The 16876-nt window shown below is 37.1% G+C and overlaps 1 protein-coding gene across 5 annotated transcripts in view; it reads right to left on the reverse strand.

Annotated features, from left to right (window-relative positions):
* The window catches only part of LOC6031736 (tyrosine-protein kinase Btk29A), a 180325-nt gene that overhangs the window by 37949 nt on the left and 125500 nt on the right, over positions 1 to 16876 (reverse strand). Inside the window, exon 1 of one of the 5 annotated variants that reach the window (XM_038252651.1) lies at positions 15383 to 15422. The exons of the other annotated variants lie outside the window; for them this stretch is intronic. Coding sequence (XP_038108579.1) covers positions 15383 to 15407 — 25 coding nt within the window. The 5' untranslated portion in view covers positions 15408 to 15422. Of the gene's footprint in view, positions 1 to 15382; positions 15423 to 16876 lie in introns of those variants that run through there. 5 annotated transcript variants of the gene reach the window in all.

Below are 16876 nucleotides of genomic sequence, written 5' to 3' on the forward strand. Positions count from 1 at the left end.
TTATAGTTTATGGCTTTAAATTTTTATTAATTAGTGCAGTTATAGTAATTCTCGTCTAGTTGCGTCGCTTTCGGGGTCTATTTTCAGCCTCGAAAAGCTCTTGGGATTGTTTTATTTTGGGACGCAAGCGAGTTCAATGGCCACTGGGAGGAAACTTTTGTTGAAACATTTGAACGGGGGTAATCGACGATTGTTATCTAAAAATGGATGAGAGAAAAGCTGTCGAAAGCTCACCGGATTATGTTTCTGGGTCGATTTAATGCGAAGACAAATTACATTTGTTATGACTGACTCACTAACAGTTTAAAATCGTGTTGCAATAAGAGTAAAATTTGTAATGATAAACCAAAAAATTTTATAAAGAGCATTATGTTTAATCAACTTCTGATTTATCGCAATTTAATGATCTAACAAAAAAAATCTTTGGCAAAGATGGTTTTGAAAAATGTAATTGGTTGCATCATAAGTCATGCTTTGATTCATTTCTAGAAATATAATAACATGGGACGATTTTTGGTAGAAAACAAGTCATACAAACAATCTGTGAATTTTCGGTAACGTCTTAAAAAAGTCAAGCTTTTTTGATTGATTTTCAGAACAATCACATTTAAAAACCACAAGAACACAATTTTTGTTTCCATGTTAAATCTACCCAAAAGTGATTTTATGTACAGAAAGCTACTTTTTTGACAGTAGAGCTCTGAAAATATTATACAAAAATATCAGAAAATTCCCGATGAATTATGAATTTAAAAAAAACTTAAAATGCTATAAAAAAAAGATAATTCAACTTTAAAAAATGTTTAATTTTATGACATCAAATCACAATTTTTAACTCGTTTTAAAAATTGTTGAAGGTTTTGTAAATAACTGATTCAAAATTTGCTGAACACTATTTATTTAAGACATTATAAAACAAAAAAAATACTCATTTTTGATAAATTTTCAATAGAATATGTTTCCAACTTTTTGCAAAGCTTTTTTATCAATAAAAATTTTATTTTAAGATTTTGTATTTGGGTAATTCTCCGCCAACTCACACAGCAGTTGCCCCGACCCCTCTTGGATTTGCGTGAAACTTTGTCCTAAGGGGTAACTTTTATCCCTGATCACGAATCCGAGGTCCGTTTTTTGATATCTCGTGACGGAGGGCGGTACGACCCCTTCCATTTTTGATCATGCGAAAAAAGAGGTGTTTTTCAATAATTTGCAGCCTGAAACGGTGATGAGATAGAAATTTGGTGTCAAAGGGACTTTTATGTAAAATTAGGCGCCCGATTTGATGACGTACTCAGAATTCCGAAAAAACGTATTTTTCATCGAAAAAAACACTAAAAAAGTTTTAAAAATTCTCCCATTTTCCGTTACTCGACTGAAAAAAATTTTGGAACATGTCATTTTATGGGAAATTTAATGTACTTTTCGAATCTACATTGACCCAGAAGGGTCATTTTTTCATTTAGAACAAAAATTTTAATTTTAAAATTTCGTGTTTTTTATAACTTTGCAGGGTTGTTTTTTAGAGTGTAACAATGTTCTACAAAGTTGTAGAGCAGACAATTACAAAAATTTTGATATATAGACATAAGGGGTTTGCTTATAAACATCACGAGTTATCGCGATTTTACGAAAAAAAAGTTTTGAAAAAGTTGGTCGTCATCGATCATGGCCGTTCATGGTCACCCGCTTCAGACACGGACGACGAAACAAAGAGAAACGCAAAAAGTAACTTTTACAAAACTTTTTTTCGTACATGTTCTCTAATTCTAACTATTGAAAAGTGGCATCTTATTAAATATTTATTTAGAAATTTTGCAAAAAAAAAAGAAAAATGCAAGAGAAAGAAATATTATGCGATTCTCAACAGAAATAAATCAAGGGTCAAGTAGCTTGGGTCTGTTACACAAAGTCTAACATAATTTGGTTTTTTCCCGGTGGAATCAAATTCCCAACTTTTTCCCGTTATTTTTCCCGAGGTGGCAACCTTGCTTTAGAAAGGATCAGAGAAACTTCGCGAAACCGAATGTTCAAACTGAAAATTCCATGAAAATGAATTTCAAATCGATTTTCTGTGCATTATTAGAAAAACCTTTCCGATTAGTTTAAAATATGAAAAAAAATAATTAGGGATCATCCATAAACCACGTGGATATTTTTTTTAAAGCTTTTAGAATCATTGTACTGTTTATTCCTGGGAAGTATTTCAGATGAATCGTGAACAGCTGTAAGTTGCGTCAAAACCGTATAAAATTGAGGGTGATTTGAAAGACATTCTAGAAATTTCAATAAAAAGGTAGTTGTTTTGAAAACGTTACATCTAGATTTATTTCCAACTGTGCCCGCGTGAATCTTCTCGAACCCTGTCAGTACGCGCGCGTGACGGCTCACTCTCTTTCGCAACGGACAACTCACAATGGTGGTGCCGAAAAACATCTCTAATTAGAGACTTGGCGACTCTGGCGGTGGTGGTGAATAGACATGACTTCAAGATGATGTGCGCGGTATGGTCATTGCGCGAAACCTTGGGACGCGGTGCAGCTGGTGGTGGCCAGGCGCCATAACCTGTCATCAGTGGCACGTGGTGCGTGGCAGAAACGTCGACGGGTTATGAAATGGAATGGTTGGTGCTATCAGAGACCGATCAGACAGCCCGCAAAACTATGCTTTGGACATGGGTTTATGGTGTGCGTGGTCAGACGAATGATAACCTTGGTGGTTGGCGTTTGCCGGAGCGTTTTGCAAGCCGTAAAATTAATGTTTTGAATCGGGCAGATTTCCCCTGCTGATATGCTTCAAGTGTCTGGGGTTTAGCACGTAATAAAAGTGTTTGAGGTGACTCTGCTTGAGCATTTGTTTAGAAGCGAGTATGTAGGTATCGAATGTTCAATTTTTTGACTCTTACGTAAAAGGTACCTCTTCACCAACGCAAGAAAGCCGAAATTCACCGTCCCTTTCCAAACCAGTTGACCTGTATGATCCCTTACCAGCATAGTCAATTCGACTCAATTAGCAACTCACGTCAATTTCACACTTTTCTGCTGTGGAAGGTAGCTTTCAACGCGCGCTTCCTCAACCATTTGTGCCATCAACACACACTTGGTGTTCGACCACACCGCCATCACCACTATTGATGAATGTCCCGCGGAGGCGTCCGGCGCGATTTGGCCACCAATCAATCACCTGCGCCAATGATGGCGTACGCGTCACGTACGCACCGACCGCGCGCTCTCAACGAGGTGAGAGATGAGCTGATGAACGCCGGATCTCATTATCCGTGTCGAAATTGGCCTTTTTTTCGAGGATCAACTCATTATCCAGTGACCACCAGCTCGGTGGAGAGTTTCTTAGGGGATGTTGGAGTTAACACCTTAAATTCTTCTTGTTTTGTTACTATTTAAGGTCCACTTTACCCCTAAACTCACTTTTGGACGTGCATCGAATCAATCGAGCTCAGTGAGTCTAAAAATCTTAATTAAAGGTTTGATGGAAAATTCGACCCTGCGTGGAGGCGCTGACACGTGGACATGTAATTAAGGCGTCAAGACTAACATTCAAGATTTGATTAAGTCGTTTTCACCAAGTTATGCAACTCTGGCGAGTTTATTGCAAAGTCAACCCATTAATCCTAGAATTAAAACTAGACCAAATAAATCCATAAACAACTGCTCCAGCAATTGCTGATTGCAATCGCCTGAATCCCGACCCACAATAACCAATCAAGATCCGTCCTACTGATATAGAAGGCATGCCCAAGTACTAATGAAGAAATTACACCCTGCATGGCGCGACCGAAAGGCATCAAGGTGTGATCAATCTTGCACCTTTTGCACTTTGTACAAAGACGGTTTTTTTCTTTAGATCTGCAGCACCCTTCAAATCAAACCCATCATCAGCGGTGGGGCACGATCTGTGCAGGCAGAGTGATCTCCGAGTTGATGGAGTGGCGTTGCAATCAAAACGTTACCACCGCTTTTTTGCGGAACCTTTATCTGATTGGAGACTTAGAATTTAAGTTGAGAAGAATAATCTAGTTGAATTGTGATTGATATAAATAGACGTTGTAAAAAGTTGTAAGTTGAAGTATGTAACTTTGTAAGTTTTGTAAAAAAATGTTCATGATTTGGAATCTTTATACAAAATTAAGAGCACTTAAATTGTATTGTTTTATGTTGCTTTTAAGTTGGTTTTGGCTTAAAATTACTTTGTTATTGGAATATCTATAGTATTTGCGTAATTTTAATGAATCGAAATAAAGGATTTTTTTGTACAATCATCAAGTAGAAAAAAGTTTAGTTTAAAATATTCTTTATTTTTCCACAATAACCGCGTTTTTTAGCAAAGTTATTAGCATAACAATCTGTCTCAATTTGATCTTTCCCGAGCAGACAGAAATAACTTGGGAACAACATTTTTTGATATTTGAAAATACTAGTCCAATAACATTTTATGTTATTTATAACAAGATTTGTTATTCGTCGTTATGATTTTTTTTTGTTATTGGATTGTTATTGTAATAACAGACTAATAAAAAAATAGTTATTTTTCGAACAAATCTTTGTTATTATATTTTGTTATTTTAACAACTATCATCTTAAAAACAGTTGGAGGTATTCTTCCATAACAATAAATGTTATTCCAAAGTTGTCAGACTAATAACAAATTTTGTTATGATAACCTAATCTGTTATTAAACCCTTATGCAAAAATGGATTTTTCAAGAAGATTCGATAAAACATTCTGTTATTTTAACAGAATGTGTTATTGGAATGGCATGAATTTTGTTATTACGGTCTTCCCGGGTTGATTTTACACCAATTTTGTCTCCAAAATTTCGCAAAAAGTTTGAAAATTAGCAAAAATATATAAATAAAACTAAAACAATTTAGCCAACTAAACACATGTGTATCAATTTCCAGTTCACCCATGCGGGAAGCCGATAATGGAGTAATTAATGCGTTTCAGACAGTCAAAATTCCAAAACGTCACCGCGAATCTTTCACAGTTTTTGATCGTGTTTAAAATTTCGGGCCAGGGTTTTGCAGTTTTGAAATCATTTTCGTCGGATTTTTTCAAAAGTAATGCTTAGTTTTCCGAAATATTAAATAAATCTAGAATCTTATTTATGGAAATTTTTCATGTCTAAAATAAAGTGTGAAACGGAAAATTCCTATTTTTATAGGTGTTAATAAAGTGCATCTAACTATTTTACAAAATTTGAGATAAAAACAATTTTTTACATTGAATTTCGAGTTTCAAAATTAAACGCAATTTTAGTAAATAAGGCACATTGACATTATGCTTAAACTTTGACATGATTCAATCTTCATTACCGTAAACGAGGTGACATTGATAAGCATAAGCATAGGTGCCCACCCGCAGTTGCTACTCCGTTATTGACCAGGACCTCCAGAAGTTACATCCACGAGCCGTGGAAGATGAGTGGGTGCTATCTTTCCTCGCTTCGCAACTTCTCAAAGGTCCCTATCATGCTGATCAATACAAGCGCTGGCCACGACCAGTGGTAGGGTCACGGGGAAGTGGATGGGAATGTTAGTCCGATACTGCTTCTCCGACAAAGTATCACATGAGTTTTGAGGGGGTTAGTAGATGGGTATGAGGTCAGGATTCACGAGTGGCAGTGATGTGACCATGAGCATTTTGTTTATCGGTTGAAATTTTTAAATCTTAGGCAGCCGGCTGCGGAAAGATAGATAATTGATTATTTAAAATGGTTTATTTTTATCGAACGCGTGCCAGCCGAGCAGTAGTGCTATGGGCTGGACTTATCAGTATAATTTTACTGTTTTTATAATTTAGATAACGCGAGCAAATTTCAAAAATAGTAAATAAATGACGCTTTACTCTTCATAAAATCGATAGTTTGATGAGTTAATACTAAAACTGAAAATTGGAATAAATTTTTACGATCATTTACGACGAAAATTATCGCGAAAAAACCGGACTGCGCGTCCCCAGAAGCACTGCACTTATGAAGGCATTATTCAATTATTATGACCAATCACCCCATGCACACAAATAACGACACAAAAGAGACGAAAATTATCGCGAAAAAATACAGGACTGCGTGTCCCCAGAAGCACTGCACTTATGAAGGCATTTTTCAATTATTATGACCAATCACCCCATGCACACAAATAACGACACAAAAAAGACAAAAATTATCGCGAAAAAATACAGGACTGCGCGTCCCCAGAAGCACTGCACTTATGAAGGCATTATTCAATTATAATGACCAATCACCCCATGCACACAAATAACGACACAAAAGAGACGAAAATTATCGCGAAAAAATACAGGACTGCGCGTCCCCAGAAGCACTGCACTTATGAAGGCATTATTCAATTCCGTAAACGAGGTGACATTGATAGGATAAAAAAAAAAAATTCAAACATTATCCAAAAGGTCAAACTTGTCTGAAGATTTATATTTTTAAAACATGTACTGGGCTGGGTCACGTAACGTCCATGAATGTTTTTTTCAAAAAATGTTTTCATCAATGGTTCAATACTGTTGAAAATTAAACCCGGGGTAACGTTGACAGTCATTGTGTTTCTTACAAATTTCATCTTAATAGTGAGCAAATTAAATTATTTACGTCAAATTCACCATAAGTAATATTACTTGTAATATTGAATATAATCAAATGTTTGATTGGCTAAATTTTTCAACCTGCATTATAAATAAAAAATTGAGGATAAGTAAATAAAAAGTCTCAAATTTGATTAAAATTCAGTAGAAATTGTTTTATTCATAATATAATAAATTATGAACATTACACCCTTTTGAAATGATAGTCTTGATTCATGAAATTTGAAAACATTGTTTTCGAAAAAATCGGAAAATTTCACGAATGTTTCATTTTTTAACATTTAAAATCAGACCATTAGTTGCTAAGAGCATTAGACACCAAATTGATCCGAAAATTCCTTCGAAAGTTTTAGATTTTCGAATATTTACGTACCATTTTTGTATGGACAGCTGCCAAAATTTTATGGAGACTTGTATGGGTGAACCAATGACACAAAATGGCTTTAAAAAAAATCCAAAAAATAAAAATGGTCAAAATCGGCCGATTTCGTAAAGAGTAAGTAAGGCTGTTACAAATATTTTAAAAACTTTTTTTAAGGCACCTAATGTTGGCATATCAGCACTTAGACGTATCTCGAGAGCATTTTCAATCGCTATCAAATAGGTTTCATAACGAGAATCTACAAATTGGTTGGAAATAGGATTGAATCCTTAACCTGCTTAACATTAAGGATTTTCGCCTACTGCATTTCTGATGAATATCTTACGGACTTACGCCATTCCATGATTGTTTCGCGTCACTCACCTGAAATAAAAGAAAGAAAATAAATTATTAATAATGATGTTAGCTAACCTAAATATAGACAGAAAGCAAATAAGATGTAAGTTTACATGTATTTAATGTAATTCTACCCAAAGTTAGTGTGCAAAAAATACAATATTATAGAAAAAAAACACAATATTTTTTAGAAATTTTGAGGAAATAAGTGCGGTAAAATAAGTCGTCGTTAAACCAGATTTCTTTTAACATATTAATTTAAGTAAAATTACATAAAAACAAATGTAAATTCACACCCTAACATTTTTAACTCGTCGTTTTCAAATCAACAAAATGTTTTGTTGCTTCAAATATGCCTTTTTTGCGAAACGTTATATAATACACAGTAAAAATGGTGTAAATTTCGATGCTGTCATTTCGGAAGGTTGAATATTACCTCTTTAATGATGTGCGCCGGGTCCGGTGGCGCAGTGGTTAGCGTGGTAGCCTCTCACCCCAGTATGGCTTGGGTTCAATCCCAGACGGACCCGGTGGCATTTTTCGAGACGAGATTTGCCTGATCACGCCTTCTATCGGATGGGGAAGTAAAACGTCGGTCCATTAGCGTAAAAGAGGTTTTGAGTGACTCACCACTAGGGTGCCCAGAATATGGGACTTTTTCTCAAAACCTCGCTCCACAAGCTGAATATTGTTCCTTGAGCTATTTTAGGACTCTGGGCCAAATATGAGCAAAATCGGTCATCATTTACCCATTGATACTCGGAGGTGAAGTTTGCATGGGAAAAATCGAAAAAATGTATGGAAAACCCAAGTTTCTTACGGTTTGGTCTGCACGGTGCGCTACTTCCATCCAAATATTTCCAAACGTGAGATTCTTATTGAAAATTTAATGCTCTACAACTTTGTAGAACATATCAAAGCTGTAAAACTCGATCCTGAAAAGTTATTAACGATTTAAAGAAGTCATTTTTGTATGAAAAACATTTTTTTCACCAACTTTAGGCTCGGGTATCAATGGGTTAATCTCATCCAATTTCGCTCAAAATTTACACAGATGCTTAAAATAACCCAAAAAACCGTTTTCCACTTGTGGAGCAGGGGGTCATTTTTTCTGGGCACCCTACTCACCACACATAACCTTCGGACGCCTAGAAATGAGCAGAAACTTGCAACAGAGCTCACAAAAGACCCGGGGGTCGTTAAAGTGGATTGCTTTGCTTTTTTTATTTACTTCAATTTAGCCTGAAAAAGTGATTTTACACCAAAAAGGTGGTAAAACTACATATTTTCAGAGGTAAAATTACACATTTTTTTCTGTCATAAAAAATGTACCCCTTCCCATATTAATATAACCATGCTTTTTTTTATTGTGTATAAGTAAAGTTATTGAAACCAATGACAAAAAACAACCTAGCGAACAAGAACATAACCTTCCTGTTTCAAATTCAAATATAATATTAAAAATCTGAGATAAATTTTCAAAAGGACATAATTTAGCTTGAAAACGCTCAAGGTTACGTCTTATTGTAAAATTACCTTAGAAATAATCGAACCAACACATCTACCAAGATTTATCATCTAAAACAACTACGATCAGGCTCGTCCTGAAAAGTCCACCACCCTGGCGAGACCCGCCACTAGCCGGAAAAGCCAATTAAGGACGCTGCGCGACAGTATCGTTGATTAATTAGTCTAATTGATCGCAATAAACTTAATCACACGCAATTAGCCCAGAGCTCAAACCGCTCATTGACGACGACAACACTGGTGGGTAGTTTCGTTTTATGATTTATTTACGTTCGTTGTTGTTGTTGTTGTTGTAAGGAAGCCCTCAGGGGGTTGACAACCACCATAAATGGCGTACGGATATGGAATGGAATCCCTCTCCCTAAAATGGTCGTTGACTCGAAGAGGCTCAGAACCTCATAAAGATCCAGCTGACCTGACATTCGTCAGCTGTCGGAAGCTCGCACACTTGACACCTCCTTGTATGATTTGATTACGACAGGCCAGCTCGAATCAGCGGTTCGCAGCATTTCAACATAACCTCAATCTCAAAGCTGCCTACAATGTTACAAAATTACCCCTGGCCACCCCAAACAAATCGTTACAGTTGTTCTGTACAACGTTGCACGACACTTTTCTGTGTCAACTCTCGGTCGTGGTTCGGGGGGTGGTTGAAAAACGAAACTTTCCCACCAACCGTTTGGATCATTCTTCTAGTCCGTCTCACAGGCCAAGTCAGGCACAGGTACACTGTCAAATGTCAACTTGTCCCCTGCCTGTGCAGTTCTCGACCTTTGGGCCCCGACCAACCCCAACCAGCGGACAAGCTTTGGAAAAAAAAATCGAGCAAACTCTAGACAATGCAGCTCGGAATACCCACCGAAAGAAGTTTTCAATTACTCGGAGTCTCTGTAAGGCCCGCTAGATGACAGAGTTACTACACAGCTCGAGAGCTCGAGAAGGTTGGTCGGTTTGAGGGCCGGTTGTCCTCTCATCAACCTGCTGCACACCACGTCAGAGAGAATCGCGCAATGAAATCGAGGATTCCCCCGTAACCTCCCCGTTTGATACCTCTCTTCTAGTAACTTCATCCAACTCCGACTCCGACTCAAGCCAAGAATGGAAATCGAACTCACGAACTAACCTTTTGTTTTGACTCTTGGAGAAGAGGGGGTGAGGTTCGTCGTCTTGGTCGTTGAAGTCGTTTCGCGATCGTAGACCATCGCACCACACGTGGATGAAAACAAGTCTCGTACGAGACCCACTTATGAGGCACACTAGTGTATGTGGGGGCAGCAGCAGGTGAGAGGCGATCTCGATTGCGAAGCAATGGTTTCGTCATCGTCACCTGTGTGAACTGAGGGGTGGCGGTTCGATTTTGGTTGGATTTAGAATTTGTTTGCTGTTGGAATCGTATTTATTTTTATTTCAGATTAAGAAGATCAGAGTCTTTCGACTCAAATTGAGCAGCGGTTTTGAAGACTTGACCAAACATTGAATCGTAGTTCATCAACTCCAACAAAGACGTGACTAACTCCACCACCACCTTTCTTGACGATGAGAATCGATTGATTTTGCGCCGATGCATGTACTTCACTACCTTTGAACCCCTAGAGCGGTGCCTATGAAGATGTCGGGGTCGTCCAAGACGCGCCGTTTCCCCCCAAGATGAAGGGGTTTCACTTTCGATTCGTCGTCGTTTGCAGTTCGCAAGAGGTCAGTCTTTGGCAGCAAAAATAATTACCCGCCACGGCATTTGGAGTTCGATAGACTGTGACGGACGGACCGTCGGCGATGACCTACTTTGAACCCTTCAACTTCATGACGACGCTGCACAGGTTGAGGCTGAGCAATCGTGTCCAAAGTTCGTGTGATGAATTCACACTTTTTGGGACCCCGAGCTATAAATGTCAATGTCTACCGGGTGTTCATCAACCGCTGACTGACGGTGATCGCTTCTGACAACGCGGTTCAAGCGTTGTTGTTGCGAATCTGAGCGAAGCGAATATGGGTCATAATATGTTTTAGCGCGCACTTGACAGGTCTCTATCTCGTTATGTCCTAAGATGAATGCAGTTTTGTGTGTGAGACGGCCGTTGACGGCCGCGAACCTGACGGCAAAGTACATTAGGGGTTGCTGTGAAACCGACATCAATCATCGCGAACGTCAACGCTGGATTTGTCCGAGACTTAAATATAGAGTGGAGAAAATTGGTGCAGATGAACTTGGCGGAAAAGACATGATCATTTATTATGATTAAGTGGGCACTTGTTTCGTAAAGAAAAAATATACACTTGAAGCATAAAACCTGACCTGATATAACCTCAGTTATAAAACAATAAAATGAATTTTGGAAGGTTGAAAATTTGGTTTGTTAAATATTACCTCTTTTTGAGTAATTTTACTACAAAAATTATAAACCTGACAACCTGATGGAAATAAACCACAAACCGATGAAAATGTAATATTACACATTTTTTGACACAAAATCTGACACCATTCCCTGATAAATGTTACCCTTATTTTTTTCGGAGCAGAGCAATGAGCATCACTGAGAGAGAAAATTAAATGAAAATTAGATGCTGTACTAGCTTTTGCGAGGTGGTTTTTGTAAAGCTCAAAAATGATCAAAAGATCTGACTTTTTTTTAATGAAAATTTGCGCGCTCATTCCGACATAAATATTTCAAAATCACAAATTTTCATTTAAGAGCTAAAAAAATCAAAACTCATTTATTTTTCGAATATCAGGCAGAATTCACCATTTTATCATTTTTGAACCGAAAATTGGTCAAAACCACTTTTAAAATGTGAAAAAAGTAACACTGGGGGCCTTTTGAGGTTAGGTATTTTATTTTTATCGAATTACTTGAAAAACTTCCTGTAAAATGAAAGGAAGTCTTGCAAAAGTGTGTATTGTGTAGCGAAAGTGTTGCAATTCATGAGTAAAAGAAAACAAGTTTTTTTTTGGAAAATCGTTGAGAAATGGTTCAATTCAAATTTCCCTTCAAGTTTGACACGGACCGGACGTACTCGAATTAAGAAGCGTTCTGTATTCTTAAACCACACAGTAGGTTTAAAAACAATCTTGGTAATATTATACAGTCGACTCTTTGGTTGTCAATATCCAAGGGATCGTCGAGAAAGAGAATCATCAGTTTACAGAACGATGCAAAATGAAGATTCGATTGAAAATATTTTTTTTCTTGATACCCAGCTATGGGAGAGATTCATGGCAACGTCCATCAAACAAAAACAAACTTATGTCATACACCCTTCAAAGCTTCGTTTCGCCAATAAAAATGTCTATGCAATCCATGAGAAAGTGAAATTATTGACAACCGGAAGAGATTTTTAAAGCAAACAGAATCCAAGGGACCGTCGAGGAAGAGATCCTTCAAGCAAGGGAAAATATCGAGGAATTAAGATAATCGAAGTATGCAGATTGAAGGGACTGAAGAATTCATCGATAGATGGAGAATTATTGATATCGAGAAGATCGACAGCCAGAGAGTCGACTGTATCTAGGATTAAAAACTTCTTGAAGTAAGCCAAATATTGCAATTTTACTGCAAAAAATGTGTAAATGCACTACTTTTTCGCTGTAATACCACATTTTCAACCTAAACGTCATAAAAGAGGTAATAGCAAAGTTTAACATTTTACTCCTTCCCAATTTACGCAATTCTTCATGTAATTCGAAATTTGTTGGTAGCCTTAAGTTGCTTCTATTTATCACAAATGCAAAAATAAACGTTATACAATGTATTCTAAATAGAAGAATAGTACACAGTAAAAATCTCTGTAAATCTCGAAAATGTAAAATATTCAATTGTAATCTTTCCTCATTTTACATCATAAATATTATTTTTATGCAGACTGTTAAAATAGAATTATACTGGAAAAGCGGTAAATTAACACCTTTCTAAAGGTTAAGTTACGTATTTCTTGAATGGGAGTAATGCACTTGAATTTCGAAAGGTAATCAAGTTTTTTTTTAATGGAGGTTTACTGCCCATGTTCACATAAATGTCCCATATGAAAAAACAGCAAGCTGAGAAAAATGAGTTTGAAGTTTGTCCCATATATAAGGTTACGTGTTAAGTTTTCACGAGAAAACTGGATTTCCTCCTGATTTCTAGAACAAAGTACTTGATGTTATAGGCTTTTCTGAAAGATCTCGCGATTCTGAACAAAACTGCATCTATAACTCAAAAACGATGAAAATGCATATGGGACATTTATACGATCAGGGGCAGTTTATTTATTTGGACGAAATTTTGTCCATGTAAAAAAAGCAATCCACTTTAACGACCCCCGGGTCTTTTGTGGTCTTTGTTGCAAGTTTCTACTCATTTCTACGCGTCCGAAGGTTATGTGTGGTGAGTCACTCAGAACCTCTTTTACTCTAATGGACCGACGTTTTACTTCCCCATCCGATAGAAGGCGTGATCAGGCAAATTTCGTCTCGAAAAATGCCACCGGCTACCACGCTAACCACTGCGCCACCGGACCCGGCTCCATGTACGGCACACTTAAAATAATAGTACTATTACATCTGGGAACGGGTACATTTTATACGTCTGAAATTTTTTTATTTATGATGCGTAATTTTACCTCTGAAAATGTGTAATTTTACCACTTTTCTGGTGTTATGTAAATTTTTCAGTCTAGATTGAGGTAAAATTATATCATAATAGAAGGAATGTTCAACTTTCCAACATTTTCCAGATTTAAACATTTTTTACTGTGTGCTTATGTTAAATGATCCCATTTGGCATAATTAGTTTTTCCATACAATTTTGTGAGCTGGTCAATGGGAATGTGAATATTCAAAAATCCGTTTCCTTCTCATAGATTTGGTGGCTTTAGCGAAGTATCAGTTAATGACTAGGATAGTTGAGGCAAAATTGGCACACAAAAGTTACTGATTTTTATAATTCAAGTTTCATTTTAATATTTTGACTCCTTCAAAATTTTCCCAAAACCAGGGGGCACAAAATTTAATTGCATTTTTTTTATTGTTGATTATTTAGAATACTTTGTAGAACTTTTTTTTCTGCATTTTTTTTTTTATCAAATAGAGGCTTTCTACAAATTTTTAATTTTGTAACCACAAATCGGAAAAAGACACGGAAAGAAAGTATTATAATATTTTATGAAAAAAAAAGTATTACTATAACCGGCAGCCATTGGCTTAAAAAAATTGTAATAAAAAAAATGAGTTGATATTCTGTAATTTTTTTTACAGAAGCGTCTTTTCAACAGTGAAAAGAGTAATTTTGGTTAACTGGATAGAATTATGGTCAACTTTACCTCTTTTAAGATGCAATTTTCCTACAATTTATGTAGAATAATAAAAATTACACTTTAACAGATGTAAATTTATTTTTTTTCGAAATTAAAATCTATTCCAGAAGTATTATTGCAATCATTTTATTTACTGTGTAACTGTAACAATGAATAAAGCATTTTGTGGAACTTTTAGTTTGAACATTTTGAAAATTAGGCACCAAATTTGTTGTTTTGCCTCCTTTCCTCGACATCAACTTGAGCCAATGAACATAAATTTCAAGCAAAATTTGTACCAGTCTTACCCAGAATAAATGATGAAATAAAATCTAGGAACGGGGACAGAATTTTTGTCAAGAGTGTGTGAATATTACATAAGGAACTGGTTGAATTTTCATCACATTCTTTTGAATTTTACATTTTTACACAATAGTTTATGTAAAAAAACACAAAAAGAGGTAATTTTCAAGTATCAAAAGGTGTTTATTTTTAATTAAAGACATTTTTGCTATCTTTTAGGAAACTTAACAATAATTCGTTTGCGCCAAAATTTCGAATGTTATCTTGATCCAGTTATGCATTAAAAGAATGATGTTTGAAACGTGATGTCGAACAAACCTTGTTTAAGACCTAAACTCCCAAGCTCGAGAAATAGAGGGAATTTCCATACAAGTTCTCCCTTTTTCTCGAGCTTGGGAGTTTAGGTGTTAAAATAAAAGGTAAATCAAATTTTCTGACAATCGAGTTAACACATATTATTTTTCAAAAACAGTTTAGACTCGATTATCCGAAGATCTTGGAAAAAATTACTTCGGAAAATCGAATAACGAAGAAAAAAAATTATTGTATTTTTATTGAAGAGTCGTGGTGGTGTCGGTGACCCCTTAACTAGAGCAAGAGAAAATGGATTTGGTCATTTAATAGGTTGATAACCACTCAAATTTGACAAAAATGGTGCTGTAGAACTCGAATTAGTGTTGATTTTTCCTACAATTTGCTATCTTTGACTGAAATTTAAACTGGGGAAAGAATTAAGTTTAAGTTCATTTTTGGTCCATCAAAAATAGTTCAAATTTACAGAATAAATACTATAAATACATTCTATGAAGCCATGTTCTTTCTTTGATTTGTATAAAGGTGCATTTTAAAATGATTCCACCGCATTTCTAAGCGAAATTTGAGATTTTATTCAATCAATAAATGTTTTTTTTTTGGGGAAAACTATGATATTCAATGATAAAAAACAGAAATAATTTACCAATCCGATAACCAGACAGTAGCATCCTTGCTCAGGGTGTGACGTCAATCCGACACACGCTTGCTCGCTGTTTACAATCGCTGATACTGAAAAATATCCAACGATTTGTTTGCTCCAACATCAATTAATCTTCCCTCGTCGTCGACTCTAATCCGTTGATTCACCTAGTCGATTAAGAACTCCCCTTGCCCTTTTCCGTTTATTTTTATCTGTTGTTTTGTTTGATAACTCCTTCTAGATCTTCACCGAAAAGTGTGGCGGTAGCTGTTGTTTCACTAAACTCACAAACACTATCGGAAAAACACACAAACACACAATTTCATCAGGAAAACAATAATAACGAAATTGCTTTTTTCATTCGCTTTTCTTCTGCTTGTATTTCTCGTACCCCTTCACCACAACCTCAGTTGGTCGCTCGTCGTCATCAGGAAGTGTAATAGGGCCCATGAGCACATGTCTTGGATCGCGCGCGACTACCCGCAAGTTTCACTTCATTTCTTTGCCGTTTTTTTTTCTTCAACAACACTACACTGATTGGTGATCGTCGTGGATTTCTTGGTGTGTGGGAGTCGTCGTTTCAAGGGTTGGGGGAGCGGGTGAAAATTGATTAAGGTTTTTTCTTCTGCGGTTTCTTCCTTGACGTTACTTGGCCGACGACTGACGTTTCTTCCGAAGAGATTCCGCAAGTCAGCGCGAGCCGCGTGTGAATTGAGGGAGATTTTCGCGGGCCCCTAATTGAGGAAGCAAACACTTGAGAGCTCAAACCGTTTTGCCCGAGAACCTGATCGTCGATTATCACCTTCCAGGCAACACTCTTGAACTCCGTTGCGTCAGACGTTTCAGACGTCTGATGGCGCCTTCGCTTAAACGTTTTCTCCTTGGACGCAGACCTCTACACTCCCTTTCACTTGTTCTAGAGAACGTGCTGCAACACTGACTCTCCTCGGAGCGGGGTTGCACAGAACTCGTTTCCGAAATCAACAACCACAACAACAGCGCGGTGCTGGCCAAGTTCCTCACGTTTGGATCGCTCGTCCAAGACTACTTTCGCTTTCGTCTAGGCCGCGAAGCCACTCGAACTTCTTCGTGGTTGAACTTCGTCTTCTTTTTCGGAGTAGGGGCCACCTCGCGCGGGAGCACTACTGCACAATGGAGTTGTTGTTGATGTTCAGCTCGAAAGAAAAACCGTTTTAGTTTCTCGAAAAAATCGACGCAAATTGCCCACAACTTTGAGAGAGAAACGGAGTGGCGCGCAGTGCACGATCCGGAACGACCGAGACAGTTTTTTTTTTCAGTGTTTGCCAATGTAAATATGAGTTTTCCACGACCGACTGAGCGCGCGCGTTGTTGTTGGTGGAGATTCGTGCCGTTGGTTGTAGCGGCACGATACTGACTGACTACCGAGCTGGCTGGGCATTGTTGCTTCTATTGCTGCCTCGATCGTGTCGAGTTTTTCTTCGGACGAGCGAGCGGAAAAAAGGCAGGGTGGAAGTT

The sequence above is a fragment of the Culex quinquefasciatus genome, chromosome 2 (assembly GCF_015732765.1).
Source record: "Culex quinquefasciatus strain JHB chromosome 2, VPISU_Cqui_1.0_pri_paternal, whole genome shotgun sequence".
Lineage (NCBI taxonomy): Eukaryota > Metazoa > Arthropoda > Insecta > Diptera > Culicidae > Culex > Culex quinquefasciatus.